The sequence below is a fragment of the Triticum aestivum genome, chromosome 3D (assembly GCF_018294505.1).
Source record: "Triticum aestivum cultivar Chinese Spring chromosome 3D, IWGSC CS RefSeq v2.1, whole genome shotgun sequence".
Lineage (NCBI taxonomy): Eukaryota > Viridiplantae > Streptophyta > Magnoliopsida > Poales > Poaceae > Triticum > Triticum aestivum.
Window position 1 is genome coordinate 586,805,736 of NC_057802.1, and position 27,614 is coordinate 586,833,349.

The 27,614-nt window shown below is 44.2% G+C and overlaps 1 protein-coding gene and 1 pseudogene across 1 annotated transcript; both read right to left on the bottom strand.

Annotated features, from left to right (window-relative positions):
- Positions 1-1,660: 1,660 nt before the first annotated feature.
- LOC123076589 (germin-like protein 1-4) lies at positions 1,661-24,707 on the bottom strand (annotated as a pseudogene).
- Positions 24,708-26,608: 1,901 nt separating this feature from the next.
- LOC123075669 (germin-like protein 1-3) lies at positions 26,609-27,593 on the bottom strand. The gene is made up of 2 exons (XM_044498223.1): positions 27,392-27,593; positions 26,609-27,318 (listed from the first exon to the last, which is right to left on the bottom strand). The coding sequence occupies exons 1-2, from the start codon at positions 27,510-27,512 to the stop codon at positions 26,789-26,791; spliced, it is 651 nt and encodes a 216-aa protein (XP_044354158.1). The 5' UTR covers positions 27,513-27,593; the 3' UTR covers positions 26,609-26,788.
- Between the last annotated feature and the right edge of the window lie 21 nt (positions 27,594-27,614).

Below are 27,614 nucleotides of genomic sequence, written 5' to 3' on the forward strand. Positions count from 1 at the left end.
GTTTTATCACAACATGTGTTGCGTAAAGCTTCAGAAGTCATCATGACTTGAAGTAGTCGGCAATGTGTGGTAGAACCGACTGAGTGAGTTCATTTATTAGAAGGTTACTCAAACATTGATTATTGTTCATGTATGTTCATCAAGAAATCCAAAGAGGGATTTTGTACAAAACTTTTGTATGTTGATGATCTAGTATCATTGGAGCTACACAAGAGATACATGATACAATCATATCATCTTAAGACGGAGTGTAAGATGTAAGATTTGGTTGAGACCAAACTTTGCTTGAGTTTGGAAGTTGAGCGTATTCCTTCGGGAATACTTGTTCATCAGTCTATATTTTTCCAAAAGATTGTTGAAACTTCAACCATGGATAAGTCATATCCATTAAAGAACTATGGTTTTGAGATCTCTGGATTACTAGAGATAAGGACTCATTAAGGCCTAATGTCAGTGATGAAGAGATATTTGGACTTGAGTTTCCATATCACGGTGCAATGAGAGCACGTGTGTATCTAGCAAACTGCATTAGGCCTGGTATTTCATTAGCAGTAAATTTATTGGCTAGATACAATGCATCACTGATTAAAAGGCGTTGGGTTGGTGTGAAGAATATTTTTAGATATCTTCTGGACACCATAGATCTTGGCATATTCTATGAGAAATAAAATAAAGATATGACCATGGTTGGATATTGTGATGCTGGGTATATATTAGATCCCCATATTCCTAGATCACAGACTAGTTTTTGTCTCCTCGAATGAAGGTGTGACCTTCTCTAGGAAGTCGAGAAGACATATTTTAGTGACTGCATCCACTAATCATTCTAAAATCGTTAATTTGAATGAAGCATCAAGTGAATGTGTGTGACTTCACAGAATGATGAACTTTGCTAATGTTCAAGTGGGATTGATTGGTAGGAATCACCCACCATTATCTATGAAGATAATGTTGTTTGTATTACACAAATGCAGACAGGTTGTAAGGAGCAATTAGAAAGTGTATTGCTCTGAATGTATTTTCTTCACCATAAGTTAAAAGGAGGTGGGAAGATAAATATTTTGCAAACAAAGTCAAGTGATAATCTCGATTATCATGTTAATGGAAATGGTATGAGATGACTTTATGTTTTGCAAGATTGAGGGGGAGTGTACTCCCATATGATAACCTGTTCGAGATCTCCCGATCCTGATATTGCACTCTTTTTCTTTATGAGTTTTTCCTATATGGTTTCTCATGGAAGGTTTTTAATGAGGCAATTGTAATACAAGAACTATGATATGTCATTTTCTCCTTATTTTCCCACTAGGTTTTTGAAAGGAGTTTTTCATGGCATATTATGAATATCTCTTCATATTTTTCCCACATGGTTTTTGGAGGAGCATTTTTCAAAATGATGACCTACATAATCAAGGCGGAGATTAGGAGGAGTGTTAAGAACTAATTAGATATAATTAATTATGGATAATCTCCACCTTGTAAACCGACAGGCGGTTAGCCTTTTCTAACTGTCGCGTCTCCCGAACGCGTCCCTTCAGGGATATATAATGTACAGAGATCATCGATGAAAGAGATAGAGATTCATTTGTCTTCCTTGTTTCACATCACACACAACTTTGTGTGGATTGGGACAAAGTAAAGCAGGCTGAGTCGCTGACAAACCATGGGGGCATTTATTTATTACATTAACACGCGTTGGAAAACTACAGCAAACTTAGGACGTCGTACGAAAAACCATCGATACCTGCATACAGCTCAACTACGAACAAATAACAAGACGCTTTTCACCTAAAGGCAGACGAGATGAGAAGACATATAGGATAATCGACGTACGCACGTAGGTTTTTACCGTACTATCTTTTTTTTGAAGCTATTTTTTTTTACTCCTCGCAAAAAAAGAAGAAGCTATTTTTACCGTACTATCAAAGCGCCGAAATGAACCACACGCTAAATCACGTACGCACGCTTTTTTTACGCGACTTTAATGTGTGTGTTACGCTCTGCGCACGTACGTGCTCGCGGCCTACTTTGGCTGGAACTTGGCCCTGATGCTCTCCACCACGCCGCCGTCGGTCTGCAGCGCCCGGGCCAGCACGTCCGTGGGCACCCCCGGCCCCGCCCCGAACATGGCCTCGCCGAGCCTCTGCGTGCCGGGGAGCTGGCTGTCGAACGCCGAGATCGCCACGGCAGGCGCCTCGCCGACGCTGCGCTCGTAGTGCATCATACCGCGTGGGAACACGAAGACCCCCTCCCCCCCCCCCCGGGCACGCCACGGGTGATGTGCCTGCCGGAGGTGGTGACGAAGCCCACCTGCAGGGTTCCCTCGGCGACGAAGAGGATCTCGGTGGCACACGGGTGCGAGTGAGGTGGGTTCGTGCCGCCCCAGGGCGCGTAGTCGATGCGGGACATGGAGATGCCCAGTGTGTTCAGCCCCGGGAGCCTCTCCACGTCTGCCGCGGTCAGCACGGAGCCCATCGGATTGCCGCCGCCGTACACGTCGGCCGCGCTCGCCAGCCCACCGTAGAAGAAGTCGTCCGCCGTCACGTTCTCCGCACGCTTGCACGGGTATCCGTTCACCCTCAGCGCTGCACACACACACACGCATGCATTCCGGCCGGTCAGTGGTCGATCGTTCAAATATTGCATGCACGATGAAATGAGAATTGCTCGGTCACTCACGGCCGTGAAGGGATATGTAGTCGGCGACGCAGACGTCCTGGAGCATGTTGGGGTCGCCGGCGAGTGACGGCACGGCACCGAGCGCCAGGAGGGCGGCGCAGGCGGCGAGGAGGACGGCGCAGAGCTTGGCCATGATTAGTGGTTAGTCTGCCTGGTCCTTGGACTTGGCTCGATGGCTAGCTGGCTGGTAGTTATATAGCTCGTGAGCTAGCTAATTAGATGAGAGCAACTTTCGGCTTGGTGAAGAGGGGGTGCTTGGGAGGTGGTATTTATAGATGTGACGGTCAGGGGCGGAGCCAGGATTTGAACATAGGGGGGCGAACAGGACAATGCGGATGAAATGCAGCCCCAAAGTATATCAATACTTAAATATATTTTGACGAAATGTGGCCTAAGCTAATTTCATTGCAATATCAAACAAACAATGACAATATTTGTTTTGCAATTACATTGAAATGGCTACAATTTTTTACTAGCCTAGATGTATATTTACGCACAATAGGCCCATCAAACCATCAAACGTCAAGTTTTGTAGTGTTATCACTCCCAAAATTTATACATGTCGTTTGCATTCTCATCAGTAGAGTGGGTGATTAAAACAATGGCTTCAATTGTTAGTTATTGGTGGTCTCTTCTTCTTCTTCATGTTTTATGCAATTCTAGACTTCTAATTAGTACAAAAATAGGTATATCCTTTATAATTGATTCTAACTAATACTCCCTCCGTAAACTAATATAAGAGTAATCTAAACGCTCTTATATGAGTTTACGGAGTAGTTTGCATAATCTAAATGTAAAATTAATATATCTATGTGGCATACCTTGGTTGAGATTAGACAGGCCCACAAGCCGTGCTGTGAGAGTCTGAGAGGCGGGAGATGTTTGCCAATTAGTAGATCAGCTAGCTTGTGGTAGACTCATAACGGCGTGCGGAATCCACACCTTGGTCGGTTCAGGTTGATGCTGGTGCTGATGCGACATGTATGCCGCTCGATTCAGACCTAGGTCCGCGGCGGCGGCGGAAACGATCGAGGATGGTGTCGAGCAAACGGATGGCAAAAGCGATGTATTGTCTATACCCTCAGATCGACCTGATTGTATGTGGCTGTGGGCTAACAATTTTGGGCTTGGGCTATCCAACACTAGGTACGTAGAAGGTCTACGTGTTTGGTAATGGTCAGATTTGCCTAAAAAGAAAAACTAATGTCCAGATACTAATTAGCGATAGGCGTCAAACTAGGCCCTCCCGTAAATCCAGCCTTTTTTTTTTGATAAAAGAAAGCATTCTCTCCGGTTTACATTAAAAGAAATCACCATATCTTACAGCAAAGCGGGAAAGAAACTAAAGAAGCATCATATAACTTCACTCCCCTACGCAGCTATCACTAACCTACAGGAGTGGTCCAAGGTCTGGGTTCAAAGAAACCCAGCCCTGGAATGGAAACATGTCTGAACACACTAGTGCAGAACCGGGCTTTAGCGCCGGTTCGTAAGGGCCTTTAGTGCCGGTTCTGCAACCGGTACTAAAGAGTGGAGACTAAAGGCCCCCTTTACTACCGTTTCGGCACAAACCGGCGCTAAAGTGCCACCACGTGGCACGAGCCAGGCCCGGGTACTGGTAGACCATTAGTACCGGTTGGTAGCACCAACCGGTACTAAATGTTGTGGGGGGGGGGTTGGTTTTAATTTTTATTTTTCCATTAATTTTGTGTTTTCCATTTAATTCTTTTTGTTTGCTGGTATTTTACGATACTACATATTGTACACGTTATGCATATATATAAATAGATTTTCTCGTAGAACCGATCATATATATATATAATCGAATGTCTCACAACCACCATTAATTATTCACACATACACATGTATATATATATATATACAATTTCTCCTACATGTTGCCTTGGTGCCTTCGGAGCACGATGACAAGTGGTTCATGGGGGCGGTAGCGGGTAATAGTATTCTCCTTTGGGATCTATGACCTGGTCGAGCAAAAATCCCGCTATTTCCTCTTGAAGTGCTCGTATGCGCTCTGTTGGTAGGAGCTGGTCCCGCACCTCTTTGAACTGTTAAGAAGGAGATCAATATGCATGTGTATTAGTTGTGTGACTAGATATCGACAATCATGTAAGATTTGTGAATAGTGTTCTGGCAAACGTACCCAGTCCTGTCTATCAGATCTGCTCCTTTCGGACGCCATCATGCGAATGTTCTCGCAAACGTAGTATGCACACACTTCAGTCCCCGGCGCCTGCTTCAGGGCCTTTACGAGAATAGAATTTAATCAGATAATAATTAATCAAGCATGTTAATTAATTAATGGTATTGAAACAAGAATTAAAGAGATGGTAGCTAGCTAGCTAGTACTACTTAATTACTTACCTTGGGTCGATACCAACATAGCTTTTGTCGCCATTTTCCTGGAGTCACCTTGATGTACTTTGCCCAAGCCCTGCCCGCCGGCAAAGAAAATTAATAAAGGGGTTATTAAAAATAGTTCATATCAGGAAATGACGAACTAAATAGGCCGAGATATAGTTAATAATGATTGAAATTACCTGTTGACTATCCCCTTCACGATGCTGTAGTCACTATCTTTTTTAAGTAGTGAGTCCAGTACTTCAACTTTTCCTTCGTCAACTTTAATGTCTAACAAGATCCAGTGGAACCTGCATGCGCATACGTTTGCATGTATAAATTAAGCGGGCATGTGCATAACACTAATCAACTATAACCCTAAACCCTATACACTTATTAACATCTAGCTAGTAAGCAAAAACAGAATTTGTAGTACAAGACAGTGTGACTCACTCGAAGTTGTAAGGAAGTAGTATATCTTCATTGCTATTGAGGCGCTTCAAGAACTCTAGCATGTTTTTCTCTACATCTTGTCTACACCATTCCAATTTCCATGTGTATTCATTAACGGTATTTGGGTCAATGAACCCAATGCCATAGCGTCCAGCTTTTTTCATTTCATACATCTTCATCCTGCATAATACCACAGAAAAGAATATATAGTGAGGATATATAATTACAGGTAATTAATGATCAATCAATGAGCACTAGAGCTAGCTTGAGACTTAAATTACAGAAAGAAATCACTTACAGACAATAGCAACTGACGATAGATTTGTCGAGTGCATCTTGATTGAATAACTGAAATAGTTCTGAATACTCAACGGACAGAGCTTTCTTATTGAAGTAATGATCTTCCTCGACTTGCACCATGAGGGACTCTCGATTGGAAATCTTGGTAATTTTCATGTACCAATCATGCAATTCATACATTCTCGTTGGGAGGTTCTTGACCTCCTCGGGCTCGACCAAAGGTTGGCCCCGGACATATTTCCGTTTTATTTCCTCCTCTCTAAGCGGAGACATGGGCTCGATATCGAGGAGTTGTCCAACAGTGATCTTGAGCATTTCAGCCTGCATTATATGCTCCTCGGTTATTACCACATCGCCCAGCTCGGGAACGTAAACGGTTTGCCCACAATAATATTGGGCGCGCGTACTCTCATGTGTTGTTGGCACAACAAGCGGGGGGGTCGATTGCGCCGCCTGTTCTCCCAGCTGGGGAACGGTTTTCCCGCATTTTTTGACAGCTGCTTGTTGGCTCGAGCTCGAGCTCGCTTCTTTCTGTAGTCGTGCTCGATGTGCCTTCCTGATTTGGCGCTCATAGTCTGAGTCAACAGGCTTGGGAGCTGGTGGTCTAGCCATACGAATGAAGTGGTCAATCTTTTCCTCAGGCACTTTCTCCCTCGGCGGCGGTGCCGGTTTCGGTCCAAAATGGGCGTCCACTTCGGCCCGCACTATGGCATCGTTTTGCTCCTCGGTCATGTCGTAAGGCCTCTGAGGAAGAGGAGCGAGGCTGCTTGGACCATATTTATATCGCTTGTCTCCGCCTGTACTTCCTGTACTACCTCGACTCGTACCGCTACGCACCATAGCTGCGGCGTGTCTCTTCTGCGATTGCTTAGGCGGCGGAGACGGCTGACGTGGCTTAGTTGGAGCAGGAGGAGTGGCCTGACGCTGTGCCGGACTTGAAGCAGGAGGTGTGGCCTGACACGGTGTCGGACTTGAAGCAGGAGGTGTGGCCTGACGCTGTGCCGGACTTGAAGCAGGAGGTGTGGCCTGACACGGTGTCGGACTTGAAACAGGAGGAGTGGCCTGACGCTGTGCCGGACTTGAAGCAGGAGTCTGCTCACGCGTTCGTGGACTTGGAGGAGCGGGAGTCTGCTGACACGGTGGCGGACTTCGAGGAGGAGTCGGCAGACGCGGTGTCGGTGGACTTCGAAAGATGATGCAATCCTTTCTCCATAGGATGATACGATGTATGGCCTCTCCCAGTGTGTGCTCGTCGTCACCTCCAGGAATGTCAAGCTCTAGCCCCGAATATGGGTCCACCACCTCATCAACCAAGACACGAGCATAGCCCGCTGGAATCGGGGCGCAATGGAAGGTTGCTTCGGGGGTAATTGTAAAAGCAACGGCGTCCGCCACCTTCATGGATATGTTCTTCATTTTGAAGTGTAGCTCACAGTTAGTGTTCTCTATGATGTCATCCACAGGGTATGTATCCAGCAGTGCGTCGCCCGGGGCGGAACCAACGCTGCTTCTCGGCATGGATGGGACGGTGCTATCCAATGCTGGATGATCATCCGCTTGCTGCTGCCGCTGCTGAGACCCCCTTTCCTGGCTAAGTGAGTCGATCTGCTGCTGCTGGAATTTGAGTGCCAAGTCCGCGTGCCTTGCTTCTAGGCCTTGAAGGCGTTCCGCGTCCTGCTTCCTCTGCTCCTCCTCCAGCTTCCTCTTCTTCTCCTCCTCCATCTTCTTTCTTGCACGGGTCCTGTAGTCGTCGTTCCATTCCGAAAAGCCCTCATACCAGGGAATAACGCCCTTGCCTCGTGTTCTTCCCGGGTGTTCAGGATTTCCCAGGGCGCGCGTAAGCTCGTCGTTCTCTCTGTTGGGCGTGAACACCCCCTTTCGAGCATCTTCTATTGCGTCAAGTAACTTTTGTTCTGCTCCTTTTAGACTTGCCTTCTTCGAAACCAGGCCTGTCTTCGGGTCCAACGCCCCCCATGCGCATAGAACCAAGTTCTGCACCTGGGGGGCCAGCTCCTAGTAACCGGAGTGACCCCTGCATCCTCCATCTCTTGCTCAGACTTATCCCACTTAGGCATTGCCACCGCGTAGCCACCTGGACCCAGCCTATGGAACTGCGTCTTTTTTGCGGCATTGGCCTTGTTTTTTCTCGACCGTTCCTTAGATAATTCTGATTCCTTGAATTTCACGAAAGCGGGCCAGTGTTCTCTTTGCTTCTCCAGTGTTCCCTTGAATTCTGGAGTCTTCCTTTCTGCAGCGAGGTAGTTGGCCCATACAGTTTTCTTGTGGGTGTTGAATGCAATTGCCATCTTCTTAAGAGCAGCGTCCTTGACTTTCTGCACATCTGCATCAGTGAAATAATCTGGTAGGGTGAAATGTTCCATCAGAGATTCCCAAAGCTTTTGTTTTGCTCTGTCGTCGACCCAAGTAACATCTGGGCGTTTAGTTTTTGGCTCTTTCCATTCTTGAATGGAGATCGGGAGTTGGTCCTTCACAAGAACTCTGCACTGACGAACAAACTTGTTCGCAATGTTCTTAGGCGTGAGGGGTTCGCCACTAGCTTTGATGGAATCGATGTTGTACTTTACACCCTCCTTCAACTTTTTGCCCGGGCCGCGCTTTGTCCTGCTGTCTGTAGAAGCAGATTTGCTCGATCCGGAGGGCTGAAAGAAGAAAGATCGATTCGTTAATATATCTTCAAATAAAAAAACATGTGATGATCACTAGATGCCTGCTTATATAAATATACCTCGCCGGTAGTCTTTGTTATTTCAAGATCAACATTGTATTCGTCATCATAATCATTGTCTGCATCATCATAATCAAAATTACAATTCATGACTTCATCAGCTCGGTCGTCGAGATCGAATATCTTATCATCACCCTCCCCGGTATTGTTCAGATATTGGGAGCCGTCATTTGCTTCATTCAGATCATCTGGCCTGTTAGGGCTGCGTATGATCTCGAACAGGGCCTCTTCTCCCTCTCTGCCGGTATTGTCCGCCATAGCTTTTATTTAACTAATACAGAAGAAATATAAAACAATTTAGTATTCAAATTACAATGCATGGATGCAATCAATAAGGAAAAACTGAATCATATAGTACATAATATGCATCGTCTCGAATAATATATAATCTCGAATACATCGTCTCGAATAATATATAATCTCGAATACATCACTGGCTAGGTAGCTAATAAAGATCGAATACTACAGAAGAATCTAGGCCACTAGCGGTTCCTGGGGCACGGGCGGTGGACACCCAAAGACAAGGAACCATCACAGGATCATATCTCCGGTCATCTGCCTAAAGAACCTGCCAGGTATTGGAGAACCTGACGTCCATAGTAGCCATGTAGCGATGGACGTGCTCGTCCTCCTCCCTGACACGACGACGCACCACCTCCGGCGGGGCCGGCTCCCTCTGCACCGAATGTGGCCCACGCGAACGCCACCAAAGGAGATCAGGGTCGACGACGGGACCCGAGGCCGGATTCCTCACCAAGCGACGCGCCCCTCCAGGTAGCACCTCCCAGTGCCAGCCCGGCGGAGCCCAGTCCCGGACATGGGTCAGCCGGACGTCGTGGCGAACGGGTCGACAGCGAGGATGCGGGCCGGGCATCATCGAGAACAAATACTATATGCCCGCAAAAAGTAACATTTTTTAAATGATTGGATTGTGATAACTAAAATTCTATATGCAAATCTATTATATATAAAAAGTATTTGACGGGTTAAAAAAAGTATTTGACGGGTTAACTAGAAAAAAGAGAATAAACTACAAAATCTTATAAAAATCAGAAACATCTAGCCATTAATTTTGTGCATTGGAAAATTACAGCCATTAGATATACTTCAAAGCTAGAGAAATTACCCACCAATGCCATCTCACCGACCCCACCATTACATAGAAACATATCCTCTCAAGTCTATCTCGTTATTCTTAGATAAAAAAAAGATACATCTCCTTCGCGAGTACTAGAAAATATGGGGAAATCCCTCTCCCTCACGATACACTCCTGGGCCATGGAAGCAGTGGATGCGGCACCATTGTTTCTCCTCTCTATACGGACTTCATCAGGCAGCACCTGAAATTGCACCATCCATGCACAACAAGTTATTGACCCATCTGGTCACATGTACAGCCCATGCGGAGATGCAGCTGATGACCCATGCGGCGACCCCAACACAGGTACTTCCCATCTAGGTTTTGTGAATCATCAAATTCGACTCATTCATGTGTGTTACGTCCATGGATTATCTGGCATTTCCGGCCGGCGGCCAGTTGATTAGCTTGCGTGCCTAGGCTTTCTGGCTGTGTACGTGGCTGTGTTGCCAATCAATTGGAATATATAGACTCAGATTTATACAACCAGCAGATCCCAAATCATGTTAGCTTACTTCATCCCGGTTGTTGGAATTAATTAGCGAACTGAGGCATGCACAACCAATGTTCATATATCATTATTCACTTGCAATCCTTATGCAGCCACGCCTGCGGACAATCCATAAAGGTGAGCCCGAAGGAGTAGGGAAGAACCATGACATCTCTACTCTCCGCTTCCTATTTGTATTGAGGTGCACACCCAGAATCTTCGACAATGCCGGCAAGGACAGGTTGTTGGGTATTATGGTGGGGTGTACACATGTAGTTTGACGAGCTGTCGCGGCTGCTTCCGCAGAAGACCAATGTCACACGCCCACAAGTGTTCTTCAGCTGCGATGCCAATCATCAGCGGTAACCTGTCTACTTTCCTGATCAAAGGTTAGATGTACAATCCAAACTCTATGCCATTGGTTGATCTATGGCTGGAATTTTTTTCCAGCAAGCAATGTGTGTTGTTTTTGCTCATAATTTGTCATTAATAGATCGCTGCTGACCAATTCCATTAATCCCTTAATCTCAAGTCCACATCTCTTTCACATTCCTAACGGAATAGCAATTCATTATCTCCCTCAACCAAAGGAAAAACGTATCCATCTTTCGAATCCTCTCATGGAAGCCAGATCGGGCAATTGGGTAACCACCAAGATCAATCGAGCCTCTCCTTGGCGTGAGGATGTGTCCTCAACCTGAAGAAATCGTACCCCTTCCCGCAGTCTCCTCTCTATGCCATCGTGGATGCATACGGGAGGCCAACCATGGTGGAAGCCTGGCAGGACTGGATGACCCTTTACGGAATAGATCTAGGTATTATTGTTCTTCACTGCCTGTTATATCTATTTTGATGCATAAAAAGAACGGCCACTAAGCAGCAGAGATTGGCGGCAGGGATGCCAAGCAAAAATTAATGCATAAATATGCAAGAGATTGTCATAGATGGCTGCCGGCGGATGGTTGCCGGAGGAAAGGACATCAACAGACGAGCAATAGAACAAAATATGGGACTGGGAAGGTTTAATCAGTTCTGATCTGTTCGTACCATGTGCAAACAGAGTTGCACAAAACAAGGTTGCCAACTGCTGTGTGTACCCCACCTGCTAAAAAAGGTATTATCCTTGCGTATGATATGCAAGCTATAGATCTTCTAAATCTCATGCGTTGGATGGTTGTATTGCTCTTAGACTGCTATTATTGGCCTTTGATTTCGGGCAAGCTTATTATGGTCTTGGAGTTCTTTATATTGGCAACGCCATAATGACAAGTTGAGGTCAAGGATATATCAACAAAATCTTGCAGCAAACCAGCACAAATAATCTTCAAAGAGGTGGTAGATGATAAGCAATAGTGATTTGTCGTGAAATCCATCCCATAAGCCAGTCGTAATTCCTAATACCAGCTTCCAACGTTGGACTAAGATTACTTTTTAGCTGATCAATATTTATATAGAGATTTTATCATTTGGTTGTTTCAGAATTGCAGATTTATATAGAGATGGGAGACATTAATTTATTGCAGTATGCCCTGTCCTTTAGCAGCCTAAAAACGGCAGTACTTACACAAGCTGGACAGTTATTCTTTGTATGCCCATCACAACGCCACTCGACCCCTTTGATCTACAAAAAGATTGGAAGAATAATGTAAACCATTTATGGTGGCCAAATTCTCCGAACTACAACCAAAACTATGTCTTAAAGCTAAAAACAAATGTAGAACAGAATAGTATTTTTCATACAGGACACAAAAAAAACTTCTGATTTTACTTTTCAACAAGATGTATCTGCGTGTTGGTGGAAATTCGAAGGTATATCCATGAGCACACTCCCAGGTGAAAAAGAACAGAATAGTATTTTTCATACAGGACACAAAAAAAACTTCTTTCTTTTGGACTAGGTGCATGTGTTATAGGCATATTAAAACTCACAACACGTACATGTGTTATTTCTTATAGAATTTTTTATGTTGTAAGTATTCCTTTTCTTTAGATTAGGCAATTCACTCTGCGACTAGGTGCACCTAGGAGTCAGAACACATGTCTCGTATCTGCTTTGTAATGATGTAGTACACCATAAGGGTCAGGCTTCCATTACTGAGCCCGTTATCTTCCTAAAGAGCTACTGGGAGAGCCTCACTTCTACCGAACCTGATGTACAGAATGCAAAAGGTAAGAAATGCGCATATGGAAGGATTGCAGAACCTGGTGTCGTACTTCAGCAAGCTGACCAAACTGCATGCAGCGTGGTCCAAACCAACAGAAAATGATGCAAATATGATTTGGATGACGCGACTGGTCATAAAATGTTAGTACATCATGCACCATTAGCAGGTAAATGATAAATGGACAACCCATTTATATATATCAACAAAAAACCAAACATACCTATGATAAAACTATGATCACAAGTCTTATATTTCTAAACATCATTGTATTCGGTTCAATTTTCTTTAGACAAATTAAAATTCTAGCCCGCACATCGGGCGGGCCACTTTGCTAGTTCTAACAATTTGACATTAATCTAATTCATCTAGCTAAAACTAACTCTAAAATTTCTAACATTTCTATATATATAACTAACATTTCTAATATTTCTATAACTAAAAAACAGAAAAATTGCTAACATTTCTACAAATATTTCTATAATTAAAAAACAGAAAAATTTATAACATTTCTATATAACTAACATTTCTAATATTTCTATAACTAAAAAACAGAAAAATTGCTAACATTGCTATAACAATGTGTGTGTGTGTGGGGGGGGGGGGGGGGGGGGACATGGCGGCCGGGGCAGGAGCTCACCGGCGAGGCGCGGCGACGGGGACGGAGACGGGCGGTGACGACGGGGATGGGGACGGGGCGGCGACGACGGGGACGGGCCGGGCGGGGACGACGGGAGGACGGGGCGGGGCGCAGCGACGGGGACGACGGGGACGGCGACGGACGGCGACGGGGGCGGCGACGAGGGGCAGCGGCGACGGGGCAGAGGAGAAAGAAGCAGAGGAAGAGATGAGAAACTGATTTTGTTAAGTGTTTTTTTATATAGAACAACCTTTAGTACCGGTTGAAGCCACCAACCGGTACTAAAGGTCTGTTTTGGCCAGGCCAAGCGGCGGGAAGCGCACACCCTTTAGTACCGGGCGGTGGAACCAACCGGTACTAAAGACCCACCCTTTAGTACCGGTTGGAGCCACGATCCGGTACTAAAGGGTGTGCGCTGCCAGGCGAGGGGCGCAGAAGTTTAGTCCCACCTCGCTAGTTGAGGACCGCCAGGACCAGTTTATAAGCCCTGGCGCGGGCACTGCATTGAGCTCCTCTCAATAGCAGGCCTTCTGGGCCTACCTCTCCTACTCTGCCTGTGGTCCTACTAGGCTTGCGGGCCTGCATCCTGGCCCAACTACAGGTTGGGTTTCTAGTCGTATGCAGGCCGCTCTGGCCCAGTAGGTCGGCTTTTTATTTTCTTATTTTTTTGCTTTATTTATTTTTTGCTTTATTTATTTTTGAGTTGTTTTTTGCTGTATTTAGAGTTTCTTTGGGAATATTTTTGCTTTAGGTACAAAAAATTACAAACTTTCTATTAGTGCCGGTAGTTTACAAATTTGAATAGTTTACATTTTGAATTATTTGAAATTTGTGTGAATCACTAGTTTGTGAATAACTTAACTTTGAAAATAGATTTTTTAGTGATTCTTTTTTTATGTTTAATTAGTGTGTTTTATCATTCTATTCAATTTGGTAATGCTTAGGTTATTTAAAAAATGAAATGCCTTTGTAACGGATGAGTTTTCGTCCGAAACCTTGATACTTCGAAGGAGATTGTCCATTTTGTACATAAAGTGCATCCAGTTTTTGCGGTAACCCTCTCTACTTTTTTGCACATGCTATGTGGGTGCAATTAAGATACCATGCCAACTTTCAACCTTTTCTGAGTTCATTTGAAATGCTTTTCAATTTCAGGGTCATTTAGCTGAAAAAATCAGTAAATGCATGAAAAAATTTGTTTGCACATCAAATTTCTTCGCGTTTCAAATGCCAAAACACATAACTACCCTAACTATTACAGAGATTCCCTCCTGGGTGTGAAACACAGAAGAAAGTGATGATAGTGAAGCTGATCACATCCCAGAACTTTGGGTGTGAAATTTTTTCTTCGCGTGGGTCCCTTTGCGCTGTAGCCATGGAAAATCTTCATCATTTAACTGGATGTTCGGGTCAATATTCACTGTGAATGGAGCAATTTCATCAAACTTTTCATAATCTTCTGACATGTCTGTCTTGTCATCCACTCCCACGATGTTTCTCTTCCCAGAAAGAACTATGTGGCGCTTTGGCTCATCGTTTGATGCATTCGCTTCCTTATCTTTTCTTTTTCTCGGCTTGGTAGACATATCCTTCACATAGAAAACCTGTGCCACATCATTAGCTAGGACGAATGGTTCGTCTGCATACGCAAGATTGTTGAGATCCACTGTTGTCATTCCATACTGTGGGTCTTCCGTTATCCCGCCTCGTGTCATATTGACCCATTTGCACCGAAACAAAGGGACCTTCAAACCACGTCCATAGTCAAGTTCCCATATCTCCTCTATGTAACCATAATATGTTTCCTTTCCCGTCTTGGTTGTTGCATCAAAGAGGACACCACTGTTTTGGTTGGTGCTCTTCTTATCTTGGGCGATTGGGTAAAATGTATTACCATTTATCTCGTAATGCTTGCCTTTCTTTCTTACGGGATGCCTGCTCGGAAGAAATCGACCATGTCCCAGGTACACATTCTTCCTACAATTGTCCAAACATATACTGTCGGTATCATCCAAACAGTGCGTGCATGCGCGGTATCCCTTGTTTGTCTGTCCTGAAAGGTTACTGAGAGCAGGCCAATCATTGATGGTCACGAACAGCAAGGCCTTTAGGTCAAATTCTTCCCATGTGCTCATCCCACGCATGTACACCTGTTTCATTCCACAGCTGTAAGAGTTCTTCAATTAATGGCCTTAGGTACACATCAATGTCGTTGCCGGGTTGCTTAGGGCCTTGGATGAGCACTGGCATCATAATGAACTTTCGCTTCATGCACAACCAAGGAGGAAGGTTATACAAATATAGAGTCACAGGCCAGGTGCTATGGTTGCTGCTCTGCTCCCCAAAAGGATTAATGCCATCTGCGCTTAGACCAAACCATACGTTCCTTGCATCATCTGCAAACTCCTTCCCGTACTTTCTCTCGATTTTTCTCCACTGCGACCCGTCAGCGGGTACTCTCAACTTTCCTTCTTTCTTACGGTCTTCTCTGTGCCATCGTATCGCATTGGCATGCTCTTTGTTTTGGAACAAACGTTTCAACCGTGGTATTATAGGAGCATACCACATCACCTTGGCAGGAATCTTCTTCCTGGGGCGCTTGCCCTCGACATCACCAGGGTCATCGCGCCTGATCTTATTGCGCAATGCACCGCATACCGGGCAAGCGTTCAAATCCTCGTACTCACCGCGGTAGAGGATGCAGTCATTAGGGCATGCATGTATCTTCTGCACCTCTAACCCTAGAGGGCAGACAACCTTCTTTGCTTCGTACGTACTCTCGGGCAATTCGTTGTCCTTTGGAAGCATATTCTTTATCATTACTAGCAACTTTCCAAATCCCTTGTCAGATACACCATTCTCTGCCTTTCATTGCAGCAATTCCAGTGTGGTGCCCAATTTTTTCTTGTCAGCTTCGCAATTCGGGTACAACAATTTCTTGTGATCCTCTAACATGCGCTGCAACTTCTTCTTCTCCAAATCACTTGCGCAGTTTCTCTTTGGATCGGCAATGGCCCGACCTAGATCATCAGCGGGCTTATCTGATGCCTCTTCTTCAGCTTCTTCCCGCATTGCCGGCTCAGCTTCTTCCCCCATTGTTGTATCATTGTATTCAGGGAACCCATGGCCAGGATAGCTGTCTTCGTCCTCTTCTTCTTCATTGTCTTCCATCATAACCCCTCTTTCTCCGTGCTTGGTCCAAACATTATAGTGGGGCATGAAACCGGACTTAAACAGGTGGACGTGAATGGTTCTTGACGTAGAGTAATTGTGATCATTCTTACAGACTAAACATGGACAAGGCATAGAACCATCTGCCCGCTTGTTTGCCTCAGCTGCAAGCAGAAAAGTTTGCACGCCATTAATAAACTCGGGAGAGCATCGGTCATTGTGCATCCAGTGTCGGCTCATCTTCATTACACAACACCGAAAAGACCAAATTAATACAAGTTCATACATAAAGTTCATACAAGACTTAAATGCAACAAACAAATAACTCTCTAACTAAAGCCTTTAAATGCAACAACAAATGCGATCAAGATCGCAACTAAGGTAACAATTGATCCAACAGCATAATGGTACCAAGCCTCGCTATCAATAGCATATTTTCTAATCTTTCTAATCTTCAAGCGCATTTTCTCCATTTTGATCTTGTGATCATCGACGACATCGGCAACATGCAACTCCAATTCCATCTTCTCCCCCTCAATTCTTTTCAATTTTTCTTTCAAATACTCGTTTTGTCTTTCAACTAAATTTAACCTCTCGACAATAGGGTCGGTTGGAATTTCCGGTTCAGAAACCTCCTAGACAAAAATATCTATGTCAACTTGATGGGCATAATTTGTCATAAACACGAAATGCAACAACTAGTTTTAAAAGAGAAGATACCACATCCGAATCATAACAAGGACGAGGGCCGACGGGGACGGATATGAAAACCATGGCACTATGTATAACAAACAACGTACGGGTAAGATAATTATACGAGTAACTATATATCCAAATCACACAAACATCAATTTTGTAATGTAAAACATTCATGAACAAGAGGCTCACCACAAGATGGTGCCGGCGACGGAACGGTGCTGGCGATCGACTGTGGTTACGACGGAGATTTAGAAGGCACTAAGTAAACCACACCTACATATGCAAACTAAGTGTTATTTTTGACCTCAAATTGCATATAAATCAAATACTAGCACATATATTTCCTCCCAAATTACTAAACTCATAAATTAATCACTATACAAAGCATTGCAAGAGCTAATCTAGCAATGAGAGATGAAAGGACAAAGTTGCTAACGTTTGTGATTATTTGAATGGATGGGGGCCTTCAAATCTTGACAAATTTTGGGCAAAATGTGTGATGAGCTCGAGAGGAAGAGGGGAAGAACAGAGAGGAGAGGGAAAAGGGGAAGAACAGAGCGAGCTCGGGTGGCGAAGGGTTTATGTAGGACGACCTTTAGCACCGGTTCGTGCCACGGACCGGTACTAAAGTTTCTGGAGGGGCCTCGGACTGACAACATCCTGTCACCACTCACTTTAGTACCGGTCTGTGGCACGAACCGGTGCTAAAGGTTAGCCACGAACCGGTACTAATGAGAGCGGCCGGCTAGCCGTTGGAACCGACACTAATGCACACATTAGTGCCGGCTCAAAATCAAACCGGCACTAATGTGGTTGACATTTGACCCTTTTTCTACTAGTGACATTCTTAGACAGAGACATACATCCTGATTAAAGTTTTAACATCAACAAAAGATCATAGGCTGACTGGAGAACAGAAGGAAGCAAGCAAGATTGCAGTGAAAGTAGTTATTCATCGCAGCAACAGATTCGTCCTGAAGTTGATTAGCGTCACCCCAGGATCCTCCCAGTCTTCACGCGCCATCCGTGAGCTGCTTTGAACACTTCTTCCGCCACCTCGCTTACTTGTTTCACTCCAGCCTCCATCATCTTACTTCTTACGAGGTTTGTCTGCAAAACATTCCAATCATTTAGATTTTTGAGAAACAGGTTAACACGTACACAAGGATCATTCACCCTGTTGTTATAAAAAATAATGTCGTTCCTTAGCTTCCAAATAGTCCAGCGATCGCTGAAATCCCTATCATGACCAAACCCTTTTCATCTTTTCCAAAGGTCTTTACCCAGGTTTTCATTATTACATCCAGGTTTTCTGGAATGTTTCTCAAATTGAAAGCACATTTCAAAATGTTCCACAACAATCTAGCAACTGAACAGGATAGGAAAAGGTGATTAATATTTTCTTTACGGCCATAGAAAGGACATCTGTCATCCCTTTCCACCCCCTGCGAAGCAGATTGTCTTCGGTAAGTGTACTGTTCCTAAGAGCCAACCACATGAAAACCTTGATTCTGGGTGGCATTTTGATCTTCCACATGTAAAGGTGTGGATATTTGACACCATTTTCAATCAAGTGTCTGTAAAAGGATTTTACAGTATATATCCCTTTTTTGGTCAAAGACCATTTTACCTCATCTTTATCCTCGTTTAGAGTTATTGAACTACAAGCTTCTTTAATATGTTCCCATAATTCTCTAGCATCTCCTATCAGAGTTCTTCTAAAATGCACATTATCTAAGCTGTTTTCAAACACCTCCTTAACTGTTTTCTTTTTATCAAAACAAAGCTCATAGAGTCTAGGGAAGTTTTTACTTAGTGGGGCAGAGCCAATCCACCAGTCTTCCCAAAAGCGTGTTCTATCTCCATTTCCAATTCTAAATTTGCACAAAGAGGCAACGTGATCTCTATATTTCAGTGCCTCCCTCCAAAACTGGGAATCTCCCTGTTTGGCTAGTACATTACCCAGGTTTTTATTTTTAACATATTTTTTCCAAATAATATTTTGCCACAACCCCTCAGTTGTGTAAAGTTTCCACCACCATTTACAAAGCAATGCTTTGTTCATACATGCAATATTTTGAATTCCCAAACCCCCCATATCTTTTGGTCTGCATACATCAGACCACTTTACTAGATGGTATTTTCTTTTTTGGTCATTCTCCTGCCACAGCAGTCTGGCTCTAAAGAAATCCATGCGTTTTTCTACCCCAGCGGGGAGCCCATAAAAGGACATCATAGAATATGGTATGCCCGTCAGAGATGACTGAATCAGTATGACCCTCCCTGCGCTAGCAAGCAGTCTGCCTTGCCAGGTTTCACACTTTCTCTCCATCTTATTCTCTGGAGGTTTCCAATGTTTATTGCAAATTCTATTTTTATCTATAGGCAGTCCTAAGTATTTCATGGGCAAGGCACCCACTGGACATGTGAATTTTTTTGCATATTCATCTTTCTTATTAACGGCTTCTCCAAACAGGAAAAGCTCACTTTTATGAAAATTAATCTTCAGCCTTAACATTTGTTCAAACAAGCACATAATGTATTTCAAATTATGTGCACTTTCTATATCATCTTGTAATAGAAATATGGCATCATCTGCATATTGTAGCATATTAACCCCATTTGGAATATATTCATTTAAAACCCCCTTCAATAGCCCACTCTCTCTGGCATTGTCTAACATGATTGCCAGGGCATCAGCAGCCAGGTCAAAGTTCAGAGGGGACAGGGAATCCCCCTGCCTTAAACCCTTGTGAGTAGGCAAATATTTCCCTAGATTCTCATTGACTTTGACACAAACTTTCCCCCCTCTAATAGTTTCCATAACCCAATCAATCCATTTGTCTGGAAACCCTTTCATTCTCAACATTTGAAAGAGGAAAGACCATTTGATTTTGTCATATGCCTTTTCAAAATCAATTTTCAAAAGCAGAGCACTTTGCTTTTTCTTTTTTATGCTATTCAAAGCCTCATGGAGGATCAAAACTCCTTCCATAATATATCTACCTTTAATAAAAGTAGTCTGAACAGGGGAGATAACATCAGCAGCCACCAAGTTCAGCCTGTTCATTAATACTTTTGTAATAATTTTGAAGCAAACATTCATCAAGCAAATTGGCCTGAATTTCTGCATTTTATTAGCATCTTTTCCTTTTGGGACTAAAGTTATAATCCCATAGTTTAATCTACTAATGTCAATTTTCCTACTAGCAAAGTCATCCAGCAAAGCTTTTAGGTCATGTTTCACCAGTTCCCAGTAGTGCTGATAAAATTCAGCAGTGAAGCCATCTGGTCCAGGTGATTTATTGTGTGCCATTTTAAAGACAACCTTCTTAATTTCCTCCAAAGAAAATTCTTCAATCAGAATTTTTTCATATTTCTTCTGAATCTTAGTTGGGTTATCAATATTTAATGAGACAGAGGAGTTATCAGGTGGACCAAACAAATTTTTATAGAAAGTGGTGATATAATCTTTCAAATTCTGTAAATCCAGCCTAGTCCCCGTTGAATATCGTTGAGGGGGGCCGATCGATAGGGGGTGTCTGGCCCCCGCTCGCCCCCCCTTTGGCTCCGCCACTGGACGGTAGCCTAATGAAGACGCGTGAACGATGGGTCTATCTGTCATGTCTCATGTGATCAGTACACTTAATGACCAATCAAGTGTGAGCTAGAAGAAGAGGAGGCAACGTACGTACTACGAGCTTGATCGATCGTATGGGTTGGCGGTGTTTGTTAGGGATGTACGTAGTACGTGGGAGGTGCGACGGTGAGCAGTGCTTAATGCTTCCTTTTCAGGACAAACATCGTTGCTTGTCACGTTTTTTGACGGTGCAAACCATATCGTACATACGAACTATCCATGCAAACCCCCCACGCATGCATGCATCTTGTACATAAGTGTCAGCACATGGCACACATCTTTAGTTATATAATACTCAACTCGCATGCATGTCTCTTTCTTTTTATTATATGGTGGCGTGCACGCTATATTTGTGTGCACGTTCACATGTATTTTGTGTACAGGCCTATTCACGTAAACGCAAAATGTTCAGTATGTACTGAAGTCTAGCAGAGTTGCAATATTGGACCAATCGTCCTAATAACCATCAAAAAAGAAATTGGGCTAAAATGGCACCCGCAAAGTCTCTATATGCCTCTGGATCGCCAGAATTTATGATAGACGCTCCATAAACAACCTCGTAACCTCTATATTTGGAGAATGTGAAGGTTCGGTATGAAGCTCGCTAAAAATCCCAACCGTCGGTGGGAAGTTTCAACTTCCTCCTCGAGCCACGACCAAATTTTGAGTTGTGCGACCTGCAATACACCATAGGCGAGCAACCACCTAGCCGTTAATGCCACACTCGCGCTCCATCGGATTTTCTTGGCGGCCCGTCGGATGGACAAGTTTCTTACTGGGAAGCGTGCCCCTTGAAGGTGCCCGCAGTGGCCTATAGAAGGTTGCCACCCTCCCTTCTCTCCCTTACTCGAACCCACCCACCGGTCCATCCCAATCCCCTCTCTCCTCAATTCCAAGCCACCTTCACCCATGGTGCAGCAGTACGAACTGCCCCTTACCTCCAGCTTTGGGGATGAGTAATCTGAGCCAGGTGAACCAGATCTCCTGTTGTCGCACTGGGCCTCCTCGAGGCGATGGGCACGGACCCCGTAACCGCACTCGTCTCCATCTCCACGCCCGTACCCAGCCCCATGGCACGAAATCCGGTTGTCGAGGAAGAATTCCAGGCCATACATGCCCTTGTTGAAGCATTCCCGAACGTCCCCGACAAAGCACCAACAACCAATCCCTTCATCGCAATCGCCATGGCTACAAGTAGTCTAGTATAATTAATTTAGTTTTATCGATGTAAAATCACTGATCAACTTTTCTGCCCCTATGTAATGCAATATTATCTTAAAATGATGTTTTTGATCCATTCAATCGAGGCATTTACTATTGAGTTAATGCAACAAGAGAAAAATAGATAGAGGCTGTCGTTTTGGTGACTGCACGTTTGTGCACGAGCCCGGCATCCTCCATACCCATATCAAGTGTGCTTCATAAATGTTGGATGGTGATTACAAATATGGCGGCTCTGGTAGAGTTGCTATAAGAAGTGAAGCTAAATGTGTATATGAAAGTGTTTAGTGTATGGTGTACAACATTAATTTACTGCTCACGTTCAAACTATGTTTTCTGTTTTGTGTTTGTTTTTGCTGTTTTTATTTTGCGTTCAATTTCCTAAAGACGTAATGTTTTGTTAGTTCTTTCTGACTTTGTGTTGTTTAATACTAAGCAAATATATCAATCTTATGGGAAATAACTTAGAAGGTCAGTTACACAAATCCGCTTCGGAAAAGTCCATAGGTGTAGCATTGCTAGTAATTTTTTTTGAACACTGCATATATTAATTAGGATAAAAGATTACAATCGTTCGTTACAAATTTTGTAACGCATGACGGGTCATCCCCATTTACCAATCCATAACTCTATGATTTGAACAAAACCTAGCAATCTCATAGGCCACGTTGTTCTTCTCTCAGTTGATTTCTCGTATAGTGCATTGATGACTTGGAGCAAGAACTCCTAACGCTTCTAGTGCTTCCTTCTTCGTGTCAACAAGAGCCGGCCCATCTAAGGCATTATTGACAAGTAATATTCCTGAACCGGCAGGCATTCTTCAGAACGGAAGGCTTATGCAAAGTGACTGAAATGTACAATCCTGCAATACAAGTCTGGTTCTCCGCTTCCTCCACAGGTGTGGAGCACGGCAGGAAGTCCCAAAATGAAGGGAGCACCACTCCGTCATAATCTCTTACTACCACATCAACGCTAGTAAGATTCTAAATTTAACCAAACACATAGAAAAAAAATATCATCCACAATACCAAATCATCCGCCATATATTTTCATAGTATAAATTGGATATCATATATATGGTACTTTTATCTATAGTTTCTTAAACTCAGAGAACTTTAAATTCTCCCTCTAGTACAAGGTCACTATCAAAAATATAATGTGCATCGATATGATGCCACTATCTCTTCTCTACAAGAATTAATTAGTTTTCTGCTTCGTACGACGATGTTTATTAATGCAAATGTTGCATGCAGCCGTACAAAAAGAGGCACCACATGTACTAGCATGTTCAATTAGAGTGAAATTAAATTATGTGCGTAGAGTTCCATACTATGTTAAAATTTGTGTGGAGAAAGAGGCACCACTATCTCTTCCTGGTTTGCCTTGGGAGTGGGGCTAGTGGGGAGTAACATAGACTAGTAACATATGCATGTCACTAGTCTATGTTACTACCTTTATAATGGGTAGTAACATATGGATGATAACATGCAAACCTTCATTAATTGAGGTATAGATTCATTTTACCTCAGGGTGTGTTATGTTACAGTAACATATTATGTTAGCACAAGCATCTCTCTTCTCATTAACTCCATGCCACATAAGCAAAATTATCTTGGAATGTGTTATGTTACTACCTAAGTTACTCCCACTATGACTAGCCTGAGGAGAAATGGATAAGACATGTGCATCGCGGGGAGACGGAAGCATACGCGACAGCCCCTTGATTTTCTGAGCGAAAAATTCGATGACGTGGCTGCTCTCACATGCTCCAAGATTCACGTTGGATCCAATGGTCCAGGATACGTTCGATCCCAATAGCTAAAAATCTGACGTAAGATTTTGAGTGATTCTGACAGTTAAACACTACTAGCTAGTGAAACTGACAAGGCTCATTGCATTCACGAAATTAACACCCACCGACACAATAAAAATCAACGAATAAAAGCGAGTATACGGCATCCAGAACAATTAAAATCACACTTGTACGAGGTCCTTGATCATCATTTTTACTTTATTAGTACATCACGAACAAGCCAGGTCATTATAGATAACTTCTATGGAAAAAACTGGAAACTGATGGTGTGTGGACGACCTAGCCAGCCGCCACCTACCCAAAAACCTAGGGTTCCTCTGCCTTCCGTCAACGCCGGCGCCAGTTTGCCTCGTCTCACGTGGCCTTAGGGCCATGGGGGCGGAGTGGATCTCGACCCTTACCGGTGGGAGGGCTCTGTTTTTAGATTTTTTTAAAGATTTGTTAGGTTTATGTCCTATTCGGGAAGGCGAGACGGCGGTGCCTCCTCGATGATGAAATACAGGTCTCCCCGCCTAGCCCCCGTTCCGGTGATGCGTCTAGCATCGTCGGTGGGTGTGTGAAGGTGTTTCTTCGGTGGATTTGTCTTTGATGAATTTGCTCGGATCTGTTCGTCGTTCGTCTTTGTTCGTGTGTCTTCAGGTTGGATCCTTCCTATCTACACTCTCATCGGTGGCGATTGCTGTTCTGGTGCGTTGGTTCTACGTTTAGCACGGCTACTTCCTGACTGCCTACTACAACAAGGCTTGCCCGGCTCCGATGAGGAACGGGGCGATGACAGCGACGCGTCTTCGGCTCACTTCAATGCTTATAATCATCGCTAGATGGTCTACGAATTGGGATGTAATTTTAATTATTTCTAGTGTTCGTTGTACTCTCATGATCGAACATGAATAAAATGGAAGTTTATCCCGCAAAAAAAGTACAACACCAATACCATGCAAGCTTGGCCGGCCGGCTACTGCTTTGGGAACTTGGACCTGATGGACTCCACCACCCCACCGTCGACCTGGAGCGCCCTGACCAGCATTTCCATGGGCATCGGCGGTGAGGCGGCGAACATCGCCTCCGCAATCACACTTACGGCCGTCGAGGGACGCAGACGTCCTGGAGCATGTCGGGGTCCAGCGATGGCACGGCGAGGGACAGGAGGACGGTGCAGGCGGTGAGAAGGACGGCTGGGAGCTGCATGGGCGCCATGGTAAAGTACTGCTCAAGAACTTGTGGTTGGTTCTGAGCTCTTGCAGATGATCGATGAGGATGGAAGCATGCAGCACATATACTTATAGTGCCGTGCAGCGTGATGGAGACGCGATCAATCGATGGACATGTGACGAAAAGTTAGTTGGATGTACGCTTTCTGTATCTGGCTTTGATCCATGGCAATCTGTTTTATACAAATTAAGCAAAGCAAACATCGATTAGAAATTTATGTCAGTGTAATGTGACCATATACACGGATGATAACATGTGGAGGTTAGACAGTCAGCAACCATACATCGTAATTTTCCCCTCATTTTGGAGATGATAATGAATGCACAATTGCTAAGCGGGAGAAGGGTACAAGATTACAGATCGATAGTCGAAGAACGACGCCGCATTTTTTTTGTTAAAGAAACTGTTGTTTTTGCCAAATGGATACCATTAATAGCAACTTTGTGATTACTATTTTGGTAACAAAACGATTTCTTGATTTTATCGACAAAACCACCAAGCTCCTAGGAAACCGAAAAAGAAGGCTCAATGCAACCATATGCCTCAGACTTGTGATATCATATATTTTCTCTAAATAGTTGTAACTCATGACCTAATTTTCCTCTCCCCGCAGTCACACCACATCAGGAAGTCATGCATGCAGTCATAAGTTACATTTATTGCATTGATCTATCCATGCAAACAAATGCCACCTCATCAATTCAAGCATGCCTTTCCTGTCGGGAAACAAGTCATGAATGTGAGTCACAAGTTTGGAGCAAATCTATGTACTTGATGCTTCACATTTTTATATAACATGGCCTTTCATTGAAGTTCAATCCAAAAGCTTTATTTTCTTATAATTATTTGGTCACATACTACATTTTTTTTAAACTGAGAACAATTGCGCGCGGTTGCTTTTGCACTAGCTATACTTATTTTCAGAACATATTTATGCATTTCTTATAACAAGCTTTCCGCAACAAAGGCGTGGAGTCTCTATCTAGTTGTGACAAAGTCGTGCCATTTCAAACAGAATGCCTCATTTCACCGTGGAACTTTTATTTCTTTTTCTATTATCCAAAAATGAAAAGACAGATCTAGTTATTAGTACGATATGTTAACTCAGACGCGTATTCATTATCGGCGTGCCAAATTCAATTTTTCTCAATTTTATCAATTTCAGTCAACTTCAAGTCATGACATGACAAGGTGGAGGGTGAGCCTGCAGAGGAAGAGGACGTGGGCGAGCGTTGGGTGCGGAGGCTAGAACCGTAGTGGAGTCGTTCTATGAGCATGAAGGGAGAAGGGGAAAACAGGCATGCGGACAAAAGGAGGCGGTCTATGCTGTCAGTATAGAAAGAGAATGTGTGGGTCACCATGATCTGTTTGGCAGACTGAAAACATAAGATCTTCCAAGACTGCTCTCAAATCACCTATTCACTCGAGTTGAATGAGCTGTGCACCCTGTGCTTCTAAGATCTAACCCAATTCTAACCGTATACATCGCTTTGGGCCATTGGATCTTCACGAGTAGATAGCCTGTATTTATTAGAGGGTTCTCTAAAGTTTAGTCCAAAGGATAAAACCAAATAGACAGCCAAAATTGTCCAGCTCCAGTTCAAACACATTTAGAGTTTTTTCTCTTACCAACTCATTGAACTAAAGATTTACCGGTTTAGTCTCTTGAAGGTGCTTATAGGGATATAGGGATAGGATGTGTGAGCATGCGTTCATAGCGTGAGTGTACGTCTGTTGTTTATAAGCATGGGATCTGCATTTGTATTGTGTTTCTAAAAAAACTGTTTAGTCAAGCACACTCTATGATTTTCCATGCTACCTATGTTTCATAAAGTTACATTTTGGTCGAACTCTCGACACAATCATTTCAAAAATAACAATTAATAAAATCTGGGGTAGTACATATATATAAACCAAAACCATGCATACATATATATCACCAGCAGGCCATAAGGAAAAAGCAACAGTAAACAGCGAAATGACAAAAATTGGCATAAACATCATAAATAAAGTATACAAAAGGTGTCGAGTAAATTCAAGTGCTGGGCATGGACATTAATAGTTGATTATATTACGCACGGCTCGACCATGCAGTCGTTGACATCGAGCGCCCTGGCTAGCACGTCGGCTGGAACCGGCGGCAAGGCAGTGTACAATGCCTCAGCCCACTTCTGCGTGCCCGGAAGCTGGCTGTTGAAGGCCGATATGGCGGCGGCGGGAGAACCGTTGTTGTTCCTCTGAAAGTGGACGAGGCCGCGTGGGAAGACAAACATTTCCCCTTTGCAGACGGTGCGACCGACAAACTTGCCGGTGGTGGTGATGAATCCAACGTCGAGGGAGCCCTCGAGGACGAGGAGGAGCTCGCTGGCCCCCGGGTGGGTGTGCGGCGGGTTCGCGCCCCATGGTGCGTAGTCAATGCGAGACATGGACACGCCCATGGTGTTGAGCCCCGGGACCTTGTCCACGGTCGCCGCCGTTACCACGGAGCCTGACGGGTTGCCGCCCGTGTTGCCAGGGACGGACAGCACGTCGGAGAAGAAGTCGTTCGCCGTCGTGCTCTCCGGCCTCTTACACGGGTACCCGTTCAGCCGCAGCGCTGCACATTCTGATCCATTCATTATCCATAGAAGCAAGTAGGAAAGATAGTGTACATGGACGATCACACTTACGGCCGTCGAGTGATTTGTAGTCGGCGACGCAAAGGTCCTGGAGCATGTCGGGGTCGCCAGCGAGGGCCAGGACCGCGGCGTAGGCGGCGAGGAGGACAGCCCGGAGCTGCTTGCTCGCCATTGTCAAGTACTGCTAGAATACTTGGTCTTCACTCTTTAGCTTAGCTGTGTGGGTGTAGCGAGTAGTTCTGCTAGCTCGACTAGTGAGAGTGGAGATGAGAAT